At 46.6% G+C, this 21,205-nt stretch overlaps 1 protein-coding gene across 1 annotated transcript in view; it reads left to right on the top strand.

Annotated features, from left to right (window-relative positions):
• RHEB (Ras homolog, mTORC1 binding) overlaps positions 1-21,205 on the top strand; it is a 194,050-nt gene that overhangs the window by 110,297 nt on the left and 62,548 nt on the right. The window contains exons 5-6 of the mRNA XM_085632019.1: positions 12,443-12,499; positions 12,587-12,634. Coding sequence (XP_085488145.1) covers positions 12,443-12,499; positions 12,587-12,634 — 105 coding nt within the window. The remainder of the gene's footprint in view (positions 1-12,442; positions 12,500-12,586; positions 12,635-21,205) is intronic.

A 21,205-nucleotide genomic window follows, 5' to 3' on the forward strand; every position in this document is an offset into this window, starting at 1 on the left:
GGTTACTGGCACGCGCAGAAGGTCCTACACAGTGGGCAAGTTTGGTCCTGTGGGATAAAAGTGTATATAATGATTTCCACATCAAAAGATATTAGAAAGTCAGTTTCTGTGTCAAAAGTCACATCCCTCAGTAGGCGGAGTACATCCTTATTATCTTGTAAGTAGGTCGGCATCTGCTTGACCAGAGATCTCGGGAAGTGATCCACAAATTGGGACAATGGTTCCAGAATAGAATCAATCCCCGAGAAGATTGGTCTCCCGGTGAATTTCTTTGCGGTTTTTGAATTTTTTGGGAGGACGTACAAGTATGGAATGATGGGCTCAATGGTTTTCAGGAATTCAGCCTCTTGGGATGTTATCCACTCCTTCTTTAATGCTTCATCCACCATCGATGTTATGATGGAAGATAGCCTACTAGTGGGGTCACTCTGTAGGGGGCGGTAGGATGTAGACCTCTCCAATTGTCGTAAGCATACCATCCTGTAGGCAATCGTATCTATTATAACTTTGTTGAGAGCGTGCAGTTTTGCGTGCTGAAGTTTCTAAGGCGGCTCTTGCTTGGCGACGCTTTTCATCTTGTGTGTAGCTAAGGTCTCTTTTCCACCTATACCACTCCAGTCCAGAGTGGTCAAGAAGATCAGGAGCGACAGAGCACAAGTCATTCTTGTGGCTCCGGACTTGGCACGGAGAGTTTGGTATCCCAAGCTTCTGCAAATAAGCATCGATCTTTCGATCAGGCTGCCCCTTCCGGTGGATTTTCTGTCGCATCAGCAGGGGAGGGTTCTCCACCCGAACCTGTCCGCCTCCATGCGTGGAGATTGAGTGGCGACAGTTGACAGCATTTGACCTTCCTCCCGAAGTCTGTAACGTTATCCTGGCAGCCAGGCGTCCCTCCACCAAAACGTTGTACGCCTGTAGATGGAACATATTTGTGGCATGGCTCACAGCAAAGGCTGTGGATCCCCTTTCTGGCCCCTCTTTCAGAGGTTCTCCTCTTTATTCTTTCTTTGGTTCAGCAGGGCCCTGCTCTGGGCACTCTTACAGGCTATCTTTCGGCCATTTCAGCCTTTCCTTGCCTTCCTGATCAGCCTTCTCTTTTCAAGTCCCCTATTGTAAATCGTGTCCTTAAGCGCATTACTCACCTTTTTCCTCCTATTCCTTTCGTAATGCCCCAGTGGGACTTGAACCTTGTTCTGACTTAACTTATGTGTACTCCCTTCGAGCCGCTACACAATTGTCCACTCCGACTCTTGACCTTAAAAACAACTTTTCTGGTGTCCATCACCTCTGCTCGCAGGGTGAGTGAGCCTCAGGCTCTTTCTTCTAAGACTCCTTTCCTTGCTGTTCATCCGGACAAGGTTGTCCTTCGAACTCGACCATCTTCTCTTCCCAAAGTGGTTACCTCTTTCCATTAAGCATTACTGCCTGGACAGCCAAGCCCGGAGAGACTGCTTCTTTGGCCGCTCTGTTCTTCAGGACTTCCTGGTGTGAACTTGGTTCGCAGACCCACCTCCGGGGTTGGTATTGCTAGGGTATCTATTCTAAGGTAAGGAATCCATAACTAATAGTCTCTTTCAGATGAAGTTACTTACCTTCGGTAACGATATATCTGTAAGAGACATATATTAGTTATGGATTCCTTACCGCCCCACCCATCCTCCCTGTTCTGCGAACTGACTTCTAGGATAAGGGACTCCCTTTCAGGACCCTAGTTTTATGCACCAGTGATCAGTGTCTTGCATGGCTCTGCGCTTCTGGAGTGTAATGTTGTGTAAAGAACCGACGTCAGCATTCCGGGGCGGCGTCTAAGTAGATACTGTGACATCATTCCGGCAATCACGACGCCAACGACAAACGCATAGTTGACCGACGCGCAGGGGTACTGCTGAAGAAAAATCCTCCTGATCCAGTCTGACGCCTGGGGGTAATTCTAAGGAAAGGAATCCATAACTAATATATGTCTCTTACACATATATCGTTACCGAAGGCAAGTAGCTTGTTCATTAAAATCTATTATGCTCTGGCAAAGAAACATCCTTCTGATGGCCTCGGGGCTCATTCCATCAGGTCTAAAGCTGCCACCACAGCTCTCCAGCGTGGTGTCCCGGTCCTTGACATTTGCCAGGCGACTACGTGGGCATCCCTACACACGTTTGCCAAGCAGCATTGCCTGGACAATCCTGTCCATAGGGAGGGCCTTTTTGGCCGTTTGGTCCTACAGGACTTTCTGGTTTGATCTTTTCCCCAGTCCTTCCTCCGGGGATGGTATTGCTTGGGTATCTGTTCACAGGTAAGGAATCTGCGGCTAGATGACTATCAGATGGACAAGTTACTTAACTTCAGTAACTCCTTATCTAGTAGAGACATGATCAAGCAGCAGACTTCCCATCCTCTCCGCAGAGCACATTCGTTTTTAGTGTCAGGGCTATTTCTCTTCAAGGAACTACTAGGTGTTTAAATACACCACTGTCAGTCACCTTCATGGCTCCGCGCTTCTGGCGTGTAAAGTCGTAAAAAGTACTGACGTGAGTGCTGTGATGGTGTCTATATAGACTACACGCACGTCATAATGACGAACACGATGACAACATGCAAACTCTAGTGACACCACCTACTGGCGCACAGGAGTACTGCTCAAGAAAAATCTTCCAGATCCAGTCTGACCTCTGGGAAGTTCACAGGTAAGGAATATGTGGCTAGATCATGTCTCTACCAGATAAGGCGTTACGGAAGATAAGTAACTTGTCCATTAAGATACCTGTGAAACAGCAAAAGCTCCTCGATCATCCCTTTTCCTATCATAAGAATATCATCTGTGTACATCCCACAGTATACCGCCTGCTCAGGGAGGTACATTGGACTAAACCAAACATTTTCCTTCTCATACAACCCCATAAAGAGGTCTGCATAAGATGGTGCAAACCTGGATCCTATTGCAGTGCCAAGTTTCTGTTGGAGCAACTTCTGACCATATGCAAAGACAAACGAATTTAGGTTAAGAAGCAGTTTGAAGGGTCAAATAACTAGCTGATTTAGTGTACAAAAAAGACATCCTGGTTTTTAAGCCTTTCTTTTGTTTGATACTTCTGTATAAACTGGATGCATCCATGGCAACCAAATGATAGTCATCCACCCGTTGAATATCTTCAGTTTGATTTAACAGGACTTTGGTATTGCAAGCATATGAGGTAAACATCAATATAAAAAGAAACCCTCTGTGTGTGTGTGACCCAGTAACCGAAATTATGGGACGTCGAGGGGGAATTTTCCCTCCTTTATGGATCTTAGGAAGGAAGTAGACAATTGGTGATCTGGACTTCGCTCTACATTTAAATGTATATGTTCCTCATATGTTAGTAGACTAGCTTCATAATACTTTGGTTTGCTATGTAATAAAGTCTTAGATGCCTGAGTGCTCCTTTGTCCTCAGGCTTATATTTCTCTATCACATTCATTTGTCTTTCGGCTTCTTTATCATCTTTAAAACTCATGATGATCACATTTCCCTGGTTGTTTTATGATGAGAGTGATCACTCTGCAAACTTATTATAATGAACTTCCATTTTCTTAAACATGTCATATTTATTAAGTACCAATTTTTAGAAAACCTAATTTACATTGTCACTACCAAGTTCATGTAACTTGGTTTAAGTCCACTATCGCGATGTGTACTTTGTTATTATCCAGTATTAGGGGTGTCTTTCATAGATTCACGTGCCTGAATCATTCCCCGTCGTCGAGACTGGAGCCTCCGGTACATAAAAAAGTAATGTCCTATAGACATACATAGAGAAAAATAGGCCCAAGGGCCTCCCCTTAGTAGCCTATCCTAGTCCTTATGTAAAAAGGACCAAACTCTTAGAGCCAGCCAATCAGCTATCACCTCCCTCTAGAACCTTCCTGGCAGGAGCCTCAGTCCCTCAGATTTTCTACCGCACGTTGTGCTAGGGAGTCTCCAGCCTGAGTTCTTCTCAGGATTTCTTTCAAACCAGATTGTTCACTTTTTTGGTGACTTTCTTCTTCAAGGATTGAACGCAGACCACTTCAGGCCTCTTATTACTGCAGTGAGTGTTTATTTATTCTACAACTCCTGGCATGTCTGAATCCCAGAAGAAAGCCCTTTTCAGGGCTTGCTCTTCATGTGGGAAGAAGAGGCTTCATGTGGACGACAAGCATGACCTCTGCCTATATTGCCTTTATCCGGACCACGTCCCTAAGGACTGTAAAATATGTAGGTCTTTCCCTCACAAGACCTTGAGAGACAGAGAGGGTCGTCTGCTTATCTGGCTGGACAGGCTCAAGGACAGGGAGAGTGTGGTATCCTCAGAGGCAAGCTTTTCCGGAACCTCTGAAGTCTCCCTGAAGAGGCCGAGAGTGACGTCTCCTGGCCCCTCAGACGCTCCTCCTATGAAGACACACAAGAAGTCTTCAGAGGCAAGATCTTCAAAATCTTCAGTGTCTGACAAGGACTCTCAGACTTTTAAGAAGCCTACCCTGTCGGCCAGCAAAATTGCGACACCTTCCTCAGCGCAAAAAAGGGCACCAGGTCATGTCTCCACAGCGACGACAACCGTGTCCACAACGACAGCGTCGTCAGTCTTCTCGTCGACGACGACCACCCCTTCATCGTCGTCAGCAGGTACTCCTATTTCGTCTATTATACTACTAAAACCGTCGTCGGCGTCTAAGTCATCGTCGACGACGAAGATTGTCCCGTCGACGACATCGTCGATGAGGAGCCCACCGTCGACGGAAGAGTCGAAGACGTCGACGACGAAGGCATCGACGTCGAAGGCATCGACGACGAAGGCGTCGACGACGAGCGCATCGTCGACGAAGACTTCGTCGGCGAGGAGAATATCGTCGACGGAGACACCGTCGGCGAAGACCATGCCGTCGACGACGGTATCGTCGACGGGAAAGTCGTCGTCGTCCATGGGTATTTCTGAACCAGGGCAGAAATCCGAACTAGTAGGAATGTCAGCACGGAAGACAGCAGGGGTTCCTGTACAGGTATCTGCATCTGGCAAACTGACCAGACCACAGATTACACCGGAAACGACGTCTCCAAGTAAGGTGCAAACCAATTTGCCCATGGAGATTCTTCAGAGTGAGGAGTCGGAAGAAGAGCTCTTTGATCAGGCTACTTCCCCTTCTGAGCTGTACGTCAAATGTCAAAGCACGGACGAGGAACAGGAGGAGATGAGCGGGCAGGAACGCCCCGTCCGGGAACAGGTTCGCACGGAGGTCACCCCGATGGTATGCCTTCCCCTGTCGATCGTTAATGACCTCAAATACCTTATCCGGGACTACAAGCAACGTTTCCCGGAATCGCCAGCACTGGACACAGGGGGCCCAGTGCCTACTACAAATCCACCAACGACAGCCCCAAAGCAATCACGACCAGCTACTCAGGTCTGCCACGAGAAACCGCCACCTCAGGTGATAGTCATCGGATGAGGAGGCTGAGGAGATGGAAGAGGGGGAGGTCCAGGAAGACCAGACGGACCAGGATGAGGAGGAGGAGTATGTGGCATCCTCCCCACCTTCCCCACAACCGCGCCAAGCTGATTCACCGCCAGTGGATATTTGCGGTTTTCATAAGATAGTTGAACGAGCAGCGACGCGGTTTCATATGGTCATGGAATCGACGGACACTGAGTGCTTCTTGCATGACCTTAAGGAGCAGACGAAGAAGACGACGAAGTCAATCCCAATCATTGACTTTCTCTGGGACCAGGGAAAGAAATTAATGCTGACGCCGGCTTCCGTACCTGCGGTTGTTCCACGCCTGGATAAAAAAGTACAAAGCTCCATCCACGGCGCCAGCTTGCCTTAATGGACACCCGAAACCGGATTCGGTGGTAACCCAGGCGGCCCAGAAGAATTCTCGAAACCCTTCCTCTCCTCTGTCAGCCCCACCGGACAAGGAAGGCAGAAAATTGGACACAATTGGCAAAAGGTTTTCGACCACTTCGGCAATGACCATCAAGGTGGCCAACTCCATAGCCCTGTTAGGGCGTTATAACCGCCAACTTTGGGAGGATATAGCCCCATATTTAGCAGAGCTGCCAAGCGCAGTTCAGGAGGAGGTCAAGGCACTACTTTCGGAGGGCCAAACCTCGGCGGCCGAGATCATTGATTGTGCCATAGACGTGGCCATGACAGGCTTTCGTCAACTGGCTGGGGCTGCAGTCCTGCGCCGGCAGGGATGGCTGAAGGCAACATCGTTCAGCCAGGAAGTGCAGACGAAGGTGCTGGACATGCCCTACGACGGACAACATCTTTTCGGAGATAAAATTGACGAGGCGCTCCAAGCTATCAAGAAGGACACTGACACGGCTAGAGCGCTTGGAACCTTGCAGGCAAGGAATCAGTCCTTTCGGGGCAACAAATCTAGAGGCCAGTCCTCCTACAGAGGATCCTACCAGAATAGGTCCTCGTATTCCTTCCAGAATAAGACCCAGTACCAGCAGAAGCAGCAACAAGGTCGGCAGTCTTCTTATGGAAGATCTAACTTCAGGGGTAAGAACCAAAAGAGGGGCACCGGTGGACACCAGTGACTCCAGCCAGTCCAGCTACCATCTCCCTCATCAAAAATTGGAGGAAAATTGACCCATTTCCTGGAAAATTGGCGCCTCATCACCACGGATTGCTGGGTACTCCAACTCCTAAGATTCGGCCATTCCCTAGAATTTACCACCATCCCACCTGCAACCCCTCCCCGCAGGTGCCCACACAAACATCTGCGACTGCTACTCCGGGAAATATCGGAGATGTTGAAGAAAGGAGCGATCGAGCGGGTTCCATCGGCTCAGAGGGAGAAAGGATTCTATTCCCGCTTCTTTCTGATACGCAAGAAAGAAAAGAAGTGGAGGCCCATTCTAGATCTCAGGGCACTCAACTCTTTCCTGAAGAGTCAGTCGTTCAGGATGGTGACGCTCCAAGAAATACTAGGCATTCTAGAAAAAGGAGATTTCATGACATCCTTGGATCTTCAGGATGCCTACTATCACATCCCGATACTCAGGGGGCACAGGAAGTTTCTACGTTTCGAGGTGGCAGGACAGCACTACCAATTCAAGGTCCTGCCGTTTGGCCTCAAATCCGCTCCGCGGATTTTCACCAAGTGCCTTTCTCCTGTGGCAGCTTTCCTGCGTCAAATGGGTCACCAAGTCTTTCCCTACCTCGACGACTGGCTGGTAAAGGCACCCACAGCTGCAGGCGCAACCAAATCCTCCAACGCCTGTACCAATCTTTTCCAACATCTAGGATTGACTCTCAATCTTCAGAAATCCTATATGTCCCCAACAAGAAGCATCACCTTCCTCGGGGCTACCTTGAATACGTAATGCGCGAGGGCATTTCCTTCAGAAGAAAGAAAAAACAAGATAATATCGCTGGCCACGGCGGTGGCATCAAGGAAGTCCCTAAGAGTTCGCACCTTCAAATCACTCCTGGGAATGATGTCTTCTTGTATACTCCTCATCCCTCACTGCAGGCTTCGGATGTGTCCATTGCAAGAAGCCCTCACGAACCAGTGGACTCAGAGTACGGGTTCGTTCGAAGACATTGTGAGGATAACACCGCGAATATCCAAGAGCCTCGAATGGTGGAAAGATTACAGGAATCTGTATATGGGACTGCCGTTCCTGCTTCCAGCAGCGCCACTTGTGATCACCACCGATGCATCTCTGGCGGGCTGGGGAGCTGTCCTTCAGGACCTCAGAGTAAGTGGCAAATGGTCAGATCAGGAGCAACATCTCCATATCAATCTTATGGAGTTGAGGGCTGTGTATCTAGCGCTGCAAGCCTTTTTACCACGCATCCAGAACTCCCAGGTGCTCGTCAGAACGGACAACACCACGACGATGCACTATCTAAACAAACAGGGAGGAACGCGTTCGCTCACTCTATCACGCGAATCGCAAAAGATCTGGAACTGGCTTGTTCTTCATGGGATCACTCTCAGAGCGGACGATGTCCCGGGCAAGGACAACACCATTGCAGACGCCCTAAGCAGACAAAAATCCCTCTCCCACGAATGGGAGCTCGACGAGAATTCGCTAACACACGTATTCTCAGAATGGGGAGTCCCAGGAATCGACCTGTTCGCCACCAGGGAGAACGCCAAATGCCCAAGCTATGCAAGCTGGCATCCCCATCCAAGGTCGTTTGGAAATGCCTTTTCCATAGGCTGGTTCAGCGTATTTGCGTACGCTTTTCCGCCGTTCCCGATGATTTCCAGGGTCCTCAGGAAGATGAAGGCGGAGCCTTGTACCCTGATCCTAATTGCCCCGTTCTGGCCGAGGCAGCACTGGTTCTCGGACCTTCATCGCCTCTCCATCAGGACACCGATTCGTCTAAAACAGCACCCGAACCTGCTGACAATGTCCAACGGGCAGGTGCAATTCCCGAAACTGAAATCGCTCAGGTTATCGGCCTGGCTCCTGAGCACAGAGAGTTCTGCCATTTAAACATCCAGCAGGACTGCAGGGACGTGCTAGCAAAAGCGAGGGCGGACAGTACCAACAAGACCTACTCTCTCAAATGGAAACGCTTCTGCGTATGGTGTTTAGAGAAAGGCCTGAGACCACTCCATATCACACCTGAACAGATATTGCCATATCTACTACACTTGGCACAGTCGGGATTGGCGCATGCATCCATAAAGGTGCATCTGGCGGCAATTTCACGTTTTACCAGGACTTACAAAGGCCCGTCTCTCTGGTCCAGTAGGCTTATCAAACAGTTCCTCAAGGGACTATATAGGTCCTTCCCAAGACCTCGACGGGTCCCACCGACGTGGCACCTCAACTTGGTCCCTAACCAACTCATGAAGCACCCTTTTGAGCCCATTCATCGAGCTTCCATCAAGTACATCTCATGGAAAACAGCTCTGTTGCTCGCTCTAACATCTGCCAGGAGAGTCAGCGAGCTGCAAGCTCTCTCCATTCAGGAACCCTTCATGCAGTTCAAACAGAACAGGGTGGTGCTGAGGACAAATCCCAAGTTCATACCGAAAGTGCCTTCAGACTTTCACCTCAACGAGCCGGTGGTTCTACGTTCCTTCTTTGCAAACCCTACCACGGCAGCAGAAAGGACACTCCACTCTCTGGATCTCAAAAGGTGTCTTAAGTTTTACATAGACCAAACAAAGAGCTTCAGGAAGTCATCACAGCTATTTGTGGCCTACAGTAGGCCAAGGTTGGGTATGCCTCTAACAAAACAGAGCATCTCAAGGTGGATCTCCTCAGCAATAGCATTCTGCCATGACGGGGCCGGACGGCCTTTAAGAGACAGGGTGGAAGCGCACACCACCAGAGCGATGTCCACATCAGCAGCGCTGTTCGCGGGAGTGCCGATTTTGGACATCTGTAGAGCGGCGACGTGGAAGTCACCGCACACCTTCTCCAGACACTACTGCCTAGATGCCGAACTTATGAAGGATGCGGCAGTGGGCCAGGCGGTGCTTCGCCATCTATTCCAGTGAGGTGAGCCTTCCAACATCCCGCCATCCTGGTATGCACATTCTTTACTGATTTACTGTTTTGACGTATGCCAATGTTTCAAACTGATATGGTAATATGTGTATTATCTAAAATATCTATATGGCATGTTACATCAGAAATGTGCATAATGTATTGCTAACTACTCTGATTCAGGCATGTGAATCTATGAAAGACACCCCTAATACTGGATAAGAAACGCGTTACTTACCTGTAACAGCAGTTATCCAGTATTGGTGTCTTTCATAGATTCACATGCAACCCTCCCGCCTCCCCTGGAAGGACTCGCGTCTCTCTCTAACTATATTACGCCTACCTAGCTTGGTGCGTACGAAAATCTGAGGGACTGAGGCTCCTGCCAGGAAGGTTCTAGAGGGAGGTGATAGCTGATTGGCTGGCTCTAAGAGTTTGGTCCTTTTTACATAAGGACTAGGATAGGCTACTAAGGGGAGGCCCTTAGGCCTATTTTTCTCTATGTATGTCTATAGGACATTACTTTTTTATGTACCGGAGGCTCCCGTCTCGACGACGGGGAATGATTCAGGCATGTGAATCTATGAAAGACACCAATACTGGATAACTGCTGTTACAGGTAAGTAACGCGTTTCTTCAAAATTGGTCAGCCAGATCCTCAATATCTACAGTACTAACATCTTCCAAACTCATTAGTCTTAATAGCTACTAAATCATTGATGGTTCTGGAACATATATCCCTTTTAACTGAGATATGAGATCTCTGATTTGGAATTTTATCAATAAATCAATTAAAGTTTCCTAGTAAATCTTCGTAAATCTGCTTTTGCTTGTAACTCCTCAATGTGTCTCAAGGGAGCATAATTTAATCCTTTATTCAGCACTTTTAATTCTTTTGTGGTAAGTATCCTTTGTGAAAAGTTTGTAACTATATTTGTGTTTTGTTCTCCCCTTTCCAGGTCTGTGCCCTTGTTTGTACCCCATACTTTTTTGTCTTGTGTCTTTTTTTTATCCTACTCCTTTTACCTCTTTTTCCCCCTCTTGTTGTCTGGACTCTAGAGCCCCTTCCTCTCTTCTCTCTGCAGATGCTCTTTGTTCTACCATCTGCATCAGTTTAATTTCTTGTAAAATCTATTTTAAACGTACAGATTTTTTACTAGTAGAAGGTTCACTTGTGTTTAAACCATCTGAGTCTCCGTTTGGACTCCTTTCCTGAAACATGAATGTACTTGGTTTTAATAAATGCTTTGGTAGAATTCGAAAAAAAAATTCTGGACCAAATAATGGAATTGAGAGGCTCTCTGTCCCACGAGGTTTTGTTCTTAGAATCCTCAAAAGCATCTAATCACTTGGCCTAAATCATGTCTGATAGTGTCAAATTAGTTTTCCCTCCAGGTAGACTGATGCAGTTCCTAGCAGGCACTTATATAAAAGTAGGCCTACCAATTTAAATGTAATCCTTTAAGTTATGGTGTGGTCATGGAGCGTGTTATGACCAGCCCTGATGCTGTTGAACTTCTGCCATATTTTGGACAAATTGTAATTAGCTGCCTTTTAGTAAATCCTACCATTATAACCTGGATGTAGGCCAACTGATTTACGCTGCTTTTTGACCAAATAGGGTTGGATTTGCTTGAGTCACCTGCTGTAGAAAAAAACCGAACGAATCGCATTTCTGTTCCCAGCACCTCATACATTAACCCCAGAGTACTCCGGGACAGATTGTTAGGCTGCAGTCAGAAGCTTGTCCTCTAGTGTGATTTATGGTTTTCCAGAAGTACTTATTGTTTAAAATCCTTTTCTTAAATGCTTAAACATGAAAGATATTTTCTGAGGAATTTATGCCAATCTGTAGTATATAAAATGGAACCTGTGCCTTCGCTGTATATAGAATTGCTAAAAGCTTTCTCTGTCAAAGTAAATGATTAGATCAGTATCATTGTGTCCTTGTCTGTCCCTCTTATTCCACTACTTAGTTACACCCACATTACTTATGTGCTTTTTCTTAGCTCGTGCTTATTCCAGTGTGTATTTGGCAATTGTGTTGGGGGAAAAAAACTAGAAGGAATATTGAAATGGTCATAACTGCTGCTCATAACATGTTTAAATCTGGATTCTGGCTTTGCATTGTTCTGCTCCCTCGGTATTCAAGGTGTCTGTCTTCTGGATAGCAAGGTGTAAACTTAAATGGACCTATTTCTGTAACTGATGTTGCTGCAGGAATGCTTTACACACAGTCCGAGATTTAGCAAATTATTAGACTTTGCTACATTTCAATTACATCACTGGGTAGGTTGTTCTGTATTTTAGACTTTAAAGCACACTCACCTAACAATACAGCTGAAACACTTATGTAGCATATAGCTTTTTCCGAGAACCTCTTTCAAGATGACCAAGAAGGGCATCACTTTGATTCAAGCCACAGATTACTGCAAGTTATACAGTTTGGCCCAACTTAATTGATTTTACATTGTGTCAATTGTAAAATCAGATGTTTTTTCTTATTTGTCTCTCATACTTGAGAATGGCAGTAGACATCACCTTTACTTTGTGCTACATGAAATCTCTGCACTAGCTTATTTCATTTATATGTATTCCGGAATATAGATAGATCTAGTCATCTCTGTTTCATTTTAACACTAGAATTCCCTTTCTTTGGCTTCAAATCTCTACATTGGCACTAAGAAGTCATTTGACTGTAAAATGTCACACCGCAATATTGTTTGAAAATCTGCGAATTGTGTTCATGGATGAACACTTACCGATTTTCATGTTATGTCTAGGAAATGTAATTTCAACCCTGTTTGATTTATTTTTCTTTTCTTAATAATGTCATGCAGTCAGATGTTGCAAATGACCTCTGCAAATTACAGATCCTTACAAATGTTCTCAGTTTAGTATGAGCTCCATTCCTCACCCCAGCTCCCCAAGTTAACTTGTCTCTTCTTTTTCTTCTGTAGTTTTGAAGTGATTAAAGTTATCCATGAGAAGCTCTTGGATATGGTTGGAAAAGTACAGTAAGTGATGTAAATTGTATAATTCATACATTTTACTACACATTGGTTAATTTTATTACCTAAAACTGCTTTCTTCTTTTGTAACAGAATCCCCATTATGTTGGTTGGAAATAAAAAGGACTTGCACATGGAACGGTATGTATTTTGTGGCAGAATTCCACAGCAGCCTCCTACTTTCTGCTCTATATACGTTGCCTCTTTAAGTCCAAGTTGAAGATCAAACTTTTTGGGAATAAAAGAAATCCGGTTTTATATAGAACTTCCAGAAAGTCAACATAGCACATTGTTTTACCTTCATAATAAGTAGTAAACATTGCTATTGACATCCTTTATGGGGCTCCACAACTAACAATTTCCATATACAATCTGAAAAGCATATACAATCATTATGCAGGAGCCCAGCTTATCTTCCTCTGCTACTTTGAAGGATTTAAAAAGAATCTGCACTTAAATGGCCACTTAACGTGCCAACAAGGTTGTGTTAGATTCCATTTTGCCAGTTCATAACTGAATAAAAAATCGGCAAATTTTATTCCAGGATTATTATCTGTATTATAACTGTATATTACTATTACTTTTCTAATGGCCATGGTAGGAAATTGAGCATTTGCAGGTTACAATTAACTAAAGCTTGATCAAGATTTATCTTCAGATTAAAACCGGCAAATTAGTCCGCATTTGTGATTTCACAAGCTGTTTCAGTGAATGTAAAATTTCATAGCTATCGTGAAGGAAAGTTTCAATTCTATTAAGGACGCGGAAGCATAGAGATAGGTCCAGATAAACAGTAGCAAGGCACAGCACTTCCTCTTTCCATGGGCGAACAAAGTTATCCGGTTTTCCGATCAGTAATCTTGCTTCTGGTCTGACCCTGCAAAGGCAAAGAGACCGTGTCAGAACACTGGCGAACCAGCCAAATGTACAATTACAAGGTACAGCAAGTTTCAATCTACATCATGGAAACAGTGACATCAGGTATCATGGCAAACACAGTGACATCATTTACAGGGCTCTCAAAATCTGAAAAATGGTACTAGCCCTGCAGGTCTAGTACCTTGAAAAATCTCCTCGACCTAACAGTAACCTACTTGACCTCCGTCTCTGAAAGCGGAGCACATGTGACAAGATAACAGGATTTAAAGGCATCTTTATTGCTCATTTGCTTCGTGAGCAATAAAAAGGCCTTTAAATCTTGTTATCTTGTCACATTTGCTCCGTTTTCAAAGACTGAGGACAAAAGTTAGTATGTTTTCCTACTCGCCAGAAAGGGCGAGTAGGACCTAAAAATAGCTAGACCTCATTAAATTCACCTTGCAAATGCGAGCTGTCGAGTGGATTTTTCGAGCCCTGAGTTATCATGAAAACAAGCATCTTGTTCGATAAACAACTGCAGTCATAGAAATACTTATCCAACAGACGTTGAAGAAAGTACTCAGGGAGGGTACAAGCAGGCAAGGTGCAATGGGAGGGAAGAATCCTCGCCTCCGCGTCCTTAATAGAATTGAAACTTTCCTTCACTATAGCTAGGAAATTTTACATTGTATGTCCGGACCGGAGGCTCGGATTAATGCTAGTTCAAAGCTGATCGATCACTAGCGAGGCCATGCCTAAAATAGGCTTGAAATAGAACACCTTGAAAACGGAGTCCGGGGACTATATCCGCTGCCCTGAGGATGTCCTCTAGATGACCCCCTAGTACAAAGGCTTTGAATGCCATGACACCCCTCACAGCACCCGAAAGGGGAGGTATCTATTCCAGCTTTCTGCAGTACCCAGCGTGTAATTGTAGCAGACGAGACTGATTTGAAAGGTTTCTTTAATAAAAGAAAAAGCGGTGAGGTCCCCGGGGGACAATACTCCTCCGTCAATGTTTCATAAGCCTTGAGGCAGAGAACCACACACAATTTGGGATGACCGTGGAAGGCCGGATAATTTACGACTCTAGTATTGGACTTTGTCCGTTGGCCAATTGTATAAGACACTCCCTGCGGTGTGAAAACACGGGAGGATACCTCTAGCGCTCGCACGTCTGATACTCGTTTGCAGGAGATAAGGCACAAAAGCATGGCCAACTTTCCTGTCAGTTGCTTCCGCGAAAGATATCGAATAGCTTGCCAGGATTGGAAAAGTCAGAGGACAATATTTACATCCCACAAGGAGGCATACCTCGGACAGTGAGGGAAAGACAGTCGAATACCTGTCTTTAATCTACAAACCATGGGGTGTTCACCCACCGGGACCTCATGTAGAGACGCATGACCTGCCGAAATAGTAGAGCGGCTGGCATTAATTGAATGGGAAACCAATCCCTTCAAAGCCAGCTCCGGCAAGTAGTTCACCATGTGAACGCCCCCCGCTCCCAAGGGATCGTAACCCCAGCGCAGACACCAATATGACCACTTGCGCCAGGCCGATTTGTATCGCTTGACCGTGGCCTCCGACCACACGTTTCTGATAAGGGAGGCAGCCCCTGCAAAAAGTCCAGAGATTTCCCAACGACCCTTGTAATCTTCCAATGCCATGAGGGTCAGAGAACCTTCTTGAACCAGAGGGTGGAATTCGCAGTTCAAGCTCGTCAGTCGAAGAGGAGTCTGGGGTAATTGGATTGGAAAATCTGTAGAAAGTTTGCAATCTCCAAAGTGGTGTCACCAGGGTCACCTCTGCTTTATGACGTCTGATCAGAGCCATGTGCCTGGGAATCGTGGAGAAGGGGAGAAAGGCGTACCCTCAAAGGATTCCAGTCCTCGAGAAACGCGTCCGTCGCCTCCGCAAGAGGATCCGGCCTCCAACTGAAAAAGCAAGTTAGTTTGTGATTGGGGCGCGATGCGAAAAGATCCACCTGACACGAACCCAAATGATCCATGAGTCCCCGAAATACCCGGGGATCCAACTTCTAGGCACTGTAATTTTGCAGGTGCCTGGAGTGCCAGTCCGCCTGAGGCTCCCTGGAAGGTATTCTGCCGTGACAGACAAATTGTGCCAGAGACAGTAGTTCAAAAAGTCCTTGGCCAGATTGGACCTCGTGCCCCCCCCAGGCGATTGATATATTGCACCGCGGAGATATTGTCCATCTTTAGGAGAATATCGCAGGACGCCTTGTTGGCTAACAAGCTTTTGATCGCAAACGAACCCGCCAGGAGCTCCAAACAATTGATATGGAGCGACTGTTTGTGTTTGGACCACTGACCGACCGTTTTGATGTCTCCACAACAGACGCCCCATCCGAGGCGCCTGGCGTCCGATTCAATCACCAATTCTGGAGCTGAGCAAAAATGGCTTTCCTGTTCTACGCTTGCATGTGCTCGAACCACCAAAGTAGTTCCTAACGCGCCTCCAGAGAAAGGGCTACTCGTTGGGTATAAGATAGGCCCTGGTGTAAATGTTGCGTTTTCAGGTGTTGCAGCGCCCAATGGTGAAGGGATCCGGGAAAGATCTCCTGGATCGAGGCTGACTATCTGGGCCAAATGTCTCAGGGAGAAGGTGCCCTTTGCTAAGGTCCAGCGCAGCTTCCTGCGAATAAAGCAAATCTTCTGCTGGGGAAATCGCAGGCATTGGTGCCCGGTGTCGACTTCGAACCCCAGAAAGGTCAAGTATTGTGTCGGAATGAAGATCGACTTCAGATCGTTCAAGATAAACCTGAGAACCTGGAGAAGGGATTGAGTCATACGCAGTTGAGAGAGCAACAGCGACTCGTCCTGGTGCATCTGGAGAATGTCGTTGAGATAGACTGAGGCATATGCCCCGTGCCCTGTGCCATTTTATAACCGGTCTCAGCACTTTGGTGAAGCACCAAGGAGCGGATGACAGACCGATCGGAAGACAAGTAAACTTGTAGAACGGATTCCTCCATTGAAACTGCAGAACTTGTCTTTGTGGAGGAAAAATCGGCACGGTCAGGTAGGCATCCTTCAGGTCGAGCCTTTCCATCCAGTCGCCTGGTAAAATAACATCCCGGGTAAGGTGGATCCCTTCCATTTTGAAATGGCCGTAAACCACCCACCGATCAAAGTCTTGTAGATTGATCATTGGCCTGAAACCCTTTTCTTTCTTTTCGACCAGAAAGAGATTGCTGATGAAACCCCTGGGATGAGGGGAGGCATGAACGATGGCTCCTTTCTGAAGGAGTCCCGCCACCTCCCTGTCAACCAACTGCAATGCTTCTCGCGAAAAAAACAAGAGGCCAGGCTGAGACTGTTGGCACGGTGTGCCATGGACCTCTATGTGAAACCCAGAGACTGTCTGAAGCACCTACGCGTCTTGTGTAATTTCCGCTCACTTGTGAAGAAACCCCCATAGCCTACCGCCAACCTCTGGTAGGAAAGAAGGGGTAAGCCTTACCTGTGACACCTCCTGGAGTGTTGTTGGCTCCTTGGAAGCCGCCTTTCCCGCCATGTCCTTTGCCGCGGCCTCTCGGGGGGTAGAAGCCTCCAAACCGCTTCTGGTCCTGCCATTGCAAGGACCGTTTAGTCTGGAGCCTGTGGGGATTGGAATTGGACGTGCGGCCGGAGGAGCTCCCCTACCTCTTCCTGCCCCTCCAAAAATGTGCTGGTTGAACACTTTGGGTTGAGTATCCTCTTGAACGTTGGTCTTAAGGCGCCTCTTTAAGAAGGCCAGGCGCACCCGTTTGAAGGCATCCAGTGAGGGGGCTTTAGGGTGACTCGCGCGTGCTTTGCCCTTGCTTGCGGTCCTGGGAGGGTCTCTAGCGCCATAGGCTGGCCCCCTCCCCCTGACGAGGGCACGACCGTTCTCTTGACTGTCATTTCATTAATTCAACGGCTTAAGGGCTCCACCACCGAGGACACCGCCCTCTCCAAAGACTTATCAATTGTGTCCACTAATTCAGCATGAATAGGCAGCAAGGAGGACTCCTCCTCAACAGGTTCCCGGTCATAGAACTCTCCTGCCATAATCAATAAGTGGTCAGGGAAGAACGAGCCCCAGACAAGTTGTGGGAAGATCAATTTGCCTTAACCAAGGCTTGTTTGGTCAGTAAAGGGTACAGAAAACGCTCCACGGATAAACCGCACTCTGGAGCTGATGAAAATGCAATATCAAGCCTACAATTGCAAGAGAAAAAAGAAAGCCTGCCGAGCTTCACTCTGGGCTGCCACCAGCACGCACAACCCCCGCTGGGAAAACCGGAAGAGTCTGCTTAGTGCGGCTTGTGGAATGCCAAGAATGCATTGGGATGTTGGGACCAGCATGCGAGTGTGCCCCGCCCTCTATCGGGTACGAAGCACACCACGCCTCAGAAGCAAGATGTGAGGGATTCCCTTGCTGTCCAGAAGCCCTCACGAGTGCCCCACCTCTAGAGGGCATAGAGCGCATCACAATGTTCATCCGACGCGGGACGAGAAGACTGCCAGCGGAAACAGTTTCCCAGGCTCGTGGAACCTTCAAGATGCGCAACTGCAAAATTACTCGCAAGCGCAATTGAAGACAAGAGGCAAGATCACTCTCGGGGTACCTGACGTGCCACGCAGGCCCTCCTCAGTCAGGATGGACCCATGCGGAACAAAGTGCGTGAGTACACCGGACGGCGTCCCGAGATCGAGGCAACCCGCGAGAGACCACACTCAAACCAGGTAGGCAAGCAGCACAAAAATGCACATTGAATGCCAAACAAAAACAGTAGTAAGGAAAATATGGACCTATCGCTATGGTGGTTCTAGTTTAATGCAAAGACTCATGGGATTGTAGTCTTTTGTTTTGACTCCGTTGTTAAGGCTGCTGAGTGGTAAACTAGAGGGAGAGTTTGAGCATAATCCGATCCTCCGGTCCTGACATAGAATTGGGAACTGCTTGCCTTATATGAAGTCTCAATCTAATTATCACACACAAGATTTTCGGCGTGCTTACTGATTGCAGGACTAAAGGTTTGCTCATTGGTTTAAAAAAAGTCTTCCTGTGCGGTTTAAAAAGATGTTTGATACAGGAACATATCCTACCCGGTAGAAGATAGTTGGGCAAATCTTTATTCTTCTCCAGGGGATCATTAAAAGTTTAAAATATTGAATAGTGCTCCCTACGTGTGGGATCTCGGAGCACTCTTTAAAAGTATATAAATCGATCATCAACTTTTCTGTTGAAAAGCCATTTTTTGGAAATGATAATTTTATAAGACTACCTAGAATTTTTTCATAAAACTCCATATTTAGGATAATGTGAGCAGTATTTTTTCAATAGTGACATGAACAATCCTTTACACAATCCTTATATATAGTATATTATTTATATGCATGTATGTTGTGTATGTGTGTGTGTGTGTGTGTGTATATATACATGTGTGTTTGTGTAGATAACAGTGGAAAAAACCAAAGGTTACAGGGACATTATAGTCATGTTCAGATTTCTCACACACACAAAACCATAGAACTTTAGCATTTATAGTTACCGGACCGAACTATAACTTGTGCTCCCTTAATGCACTGCTTATGACCTCACATATTACATCACTCATGGCATAGTCACTTACATCTCAAATGACATCCTCCACAGACCCACTCCCAACCACTCACACACCCAGTCACATACCCATACAACCACTTGTACACCCACTTACAGACCTATACAACCAGCCACACACCCTCACACAGAGCCATACAACCACTTGCACGCCACCACTCACGCCTACTCTGACACCTACTCACACGCCCATACACCCGTACACCCACTGACAGACCCATACATCCACTCACATACCCACTGACAGATATATACAGCCACTCACACACCCACTAATCGATCCATAGTCACTCGCATGCCCATATTGCCACTTGGACACACACTGATAGTCACACAGCCACTCAGATGACATTTTAGAAATAGTATCACTCATTAATAGTACAAAAAGAATAGTCATGTAACTTGTGCAGTAGATTAGTTTATATCTATGGTCTGAGAAATGTTTACGAAACACACTCGGTGGATGATGTAATTTGAGATGGCGTCAGTGATGTCACTGTCCATGTCATGAATTATGTAATATGTGAGGTTATAAGCCGTGCATTGCATTAGCGTACATTATATTAAGCTCAGGCAACTGTAACTGGTTAATTTCGCTGGTTTTGTGCATGTGAAATCTGAGCTTCGCTACAATGTCCCTGTAACCTTTGTTTTTTTTCCAGTCAATTTATACAGTTTTTGAAAGTTATTTTCGAACTATAACGTTACTGTAAACGTTTTTTTGTTGTGAATTCTAAGGTTTTTTAAAAATGAATTGTAACCTTTGAGAGTGGGTGTGTGTGTCTGTGTGGAACTGTGAGTGGGTATTTAAGTGCCTGTATGGGTCTGTGATTTGGTTTATGTGTGTGAGTACCTGCATGGGTCGGTTAGTGCTTGTGTGGGTCTGAGTGGGTGGGAGAGTGCCTTTGTGGGTCTGTAAGTGGATATGTAAGTGGATGCAGGGGTCTGTGAGTGGGGTTGGGAGTACCTGCATAGGGCTATGAGTACCTATGTGGGTGTGTGAGTAGGTCTGCCAGTGCCTGTATGGATTTCTGAGTGGGTATGTGAGTGCCTGTATGGCTCAGTCATGGTTTCTGTGAGTGTGTGGTTCTGTCAGTGGGTGTGAGAGTGCATGTGTGGGTCTGTGTGTGAGTGGTTGTGTTTGTAAGTGGATGAGTGCCTATGTGGGTGTGTGAGTGGGTCACTGAGTGCCTGTAAGGGTCTGAGAACGGGTCTGTCAGTGCCTACGTGGGTCTGTGAGTGGGTGTGAGACTGCATGTTTTGGGCAGCAGTGTGGGTTAGCGAGTAGGTGGGCGTAAGAGTGTCTGTGTGGGTCTGTCAATAGTTGTGTGAGGGCCTGAGTGGGTCTGTGAAAGGGTCTGAGTGGCTGCATGGGTCTGTGAGTGGGTGTGTGACTGCGAGTGGGTGTTAAAGTGCCAGCATAGACCTGTGAGTTCCTGTGTTATCTGTGAATGAGTAGATGTGTGAGTGCCAGTGTGGGATCGGAGATTGCCTGCATGGCTCTCTGAGTGAGTGTTTGAATGCCTATGTAGGTATGTGACTGACTACCTGTGCGGATCTGTAAAGGGTGTTTCTTATTCAAAGTGCGTCAAGATTCGCAGATCTGTTGTGGATTTACATGGGGGGGGGGGGGCTGCTGAGCCTCGCTGGAGATCCGCGGATTCCTAAAGCAGAAAGAACACATTTTATAACTCTAATCTGTACCCAACATGGCTCCCTCTGACACTCTTCTAACACACCCTTGGATTCACGGTACCTCTACCTCTACCCAGACCCCTGAATTCCTTTTGCAGATATATTGTAAGAACCTGGGAACATTCTCCGATACTTAAAATGGCTGACGCAACCTCCAGATCAGGTTGTGGTCAGCCAATCACGGTGTTGCTGTTGGCGTGTGACTTGGCGGACCCACCGCAAGGGGGTCCACGGAGGGTTTATGTCCCTAGATTTATAATTTAGTTTTTCCTTACAAAAAACTGTTATACACCACATCACAAAAAAGGGCTCTTTCTGGACCAAGAGTTACCTCTCTGCCAAATTTGGCATAATTCCGTCCAGCAGAGCAGGCTGTAGTCTTGTTTAATAGCCCTATGGAAAATTGTATTGGAAAGACTAATTTTTTTACAACCATTTGATGAATCTCGAATAAAATGTCCTAAAAAGTGCTACTTTTTGACTAGTTTGCACATCAAGAGTTTTGGGGTGATCCGTTAAGCTGGGGCTGAGGGGGGGGGGGGGGGA

This window comes from Triturus cristatus, chromosome 10, assembly GCF_964204655.1.
Source record: "Triturus cristatus chromosome 10, aTriCri1.1, whole genome shotgun sequence".
Classification (NCBI taxonomy): domain Eukaryota; kingdom Metazoa; phylum Chordata; class Amphibia; order Caudata; family Salamandridae; genus Triturus; species Triturus cristatus.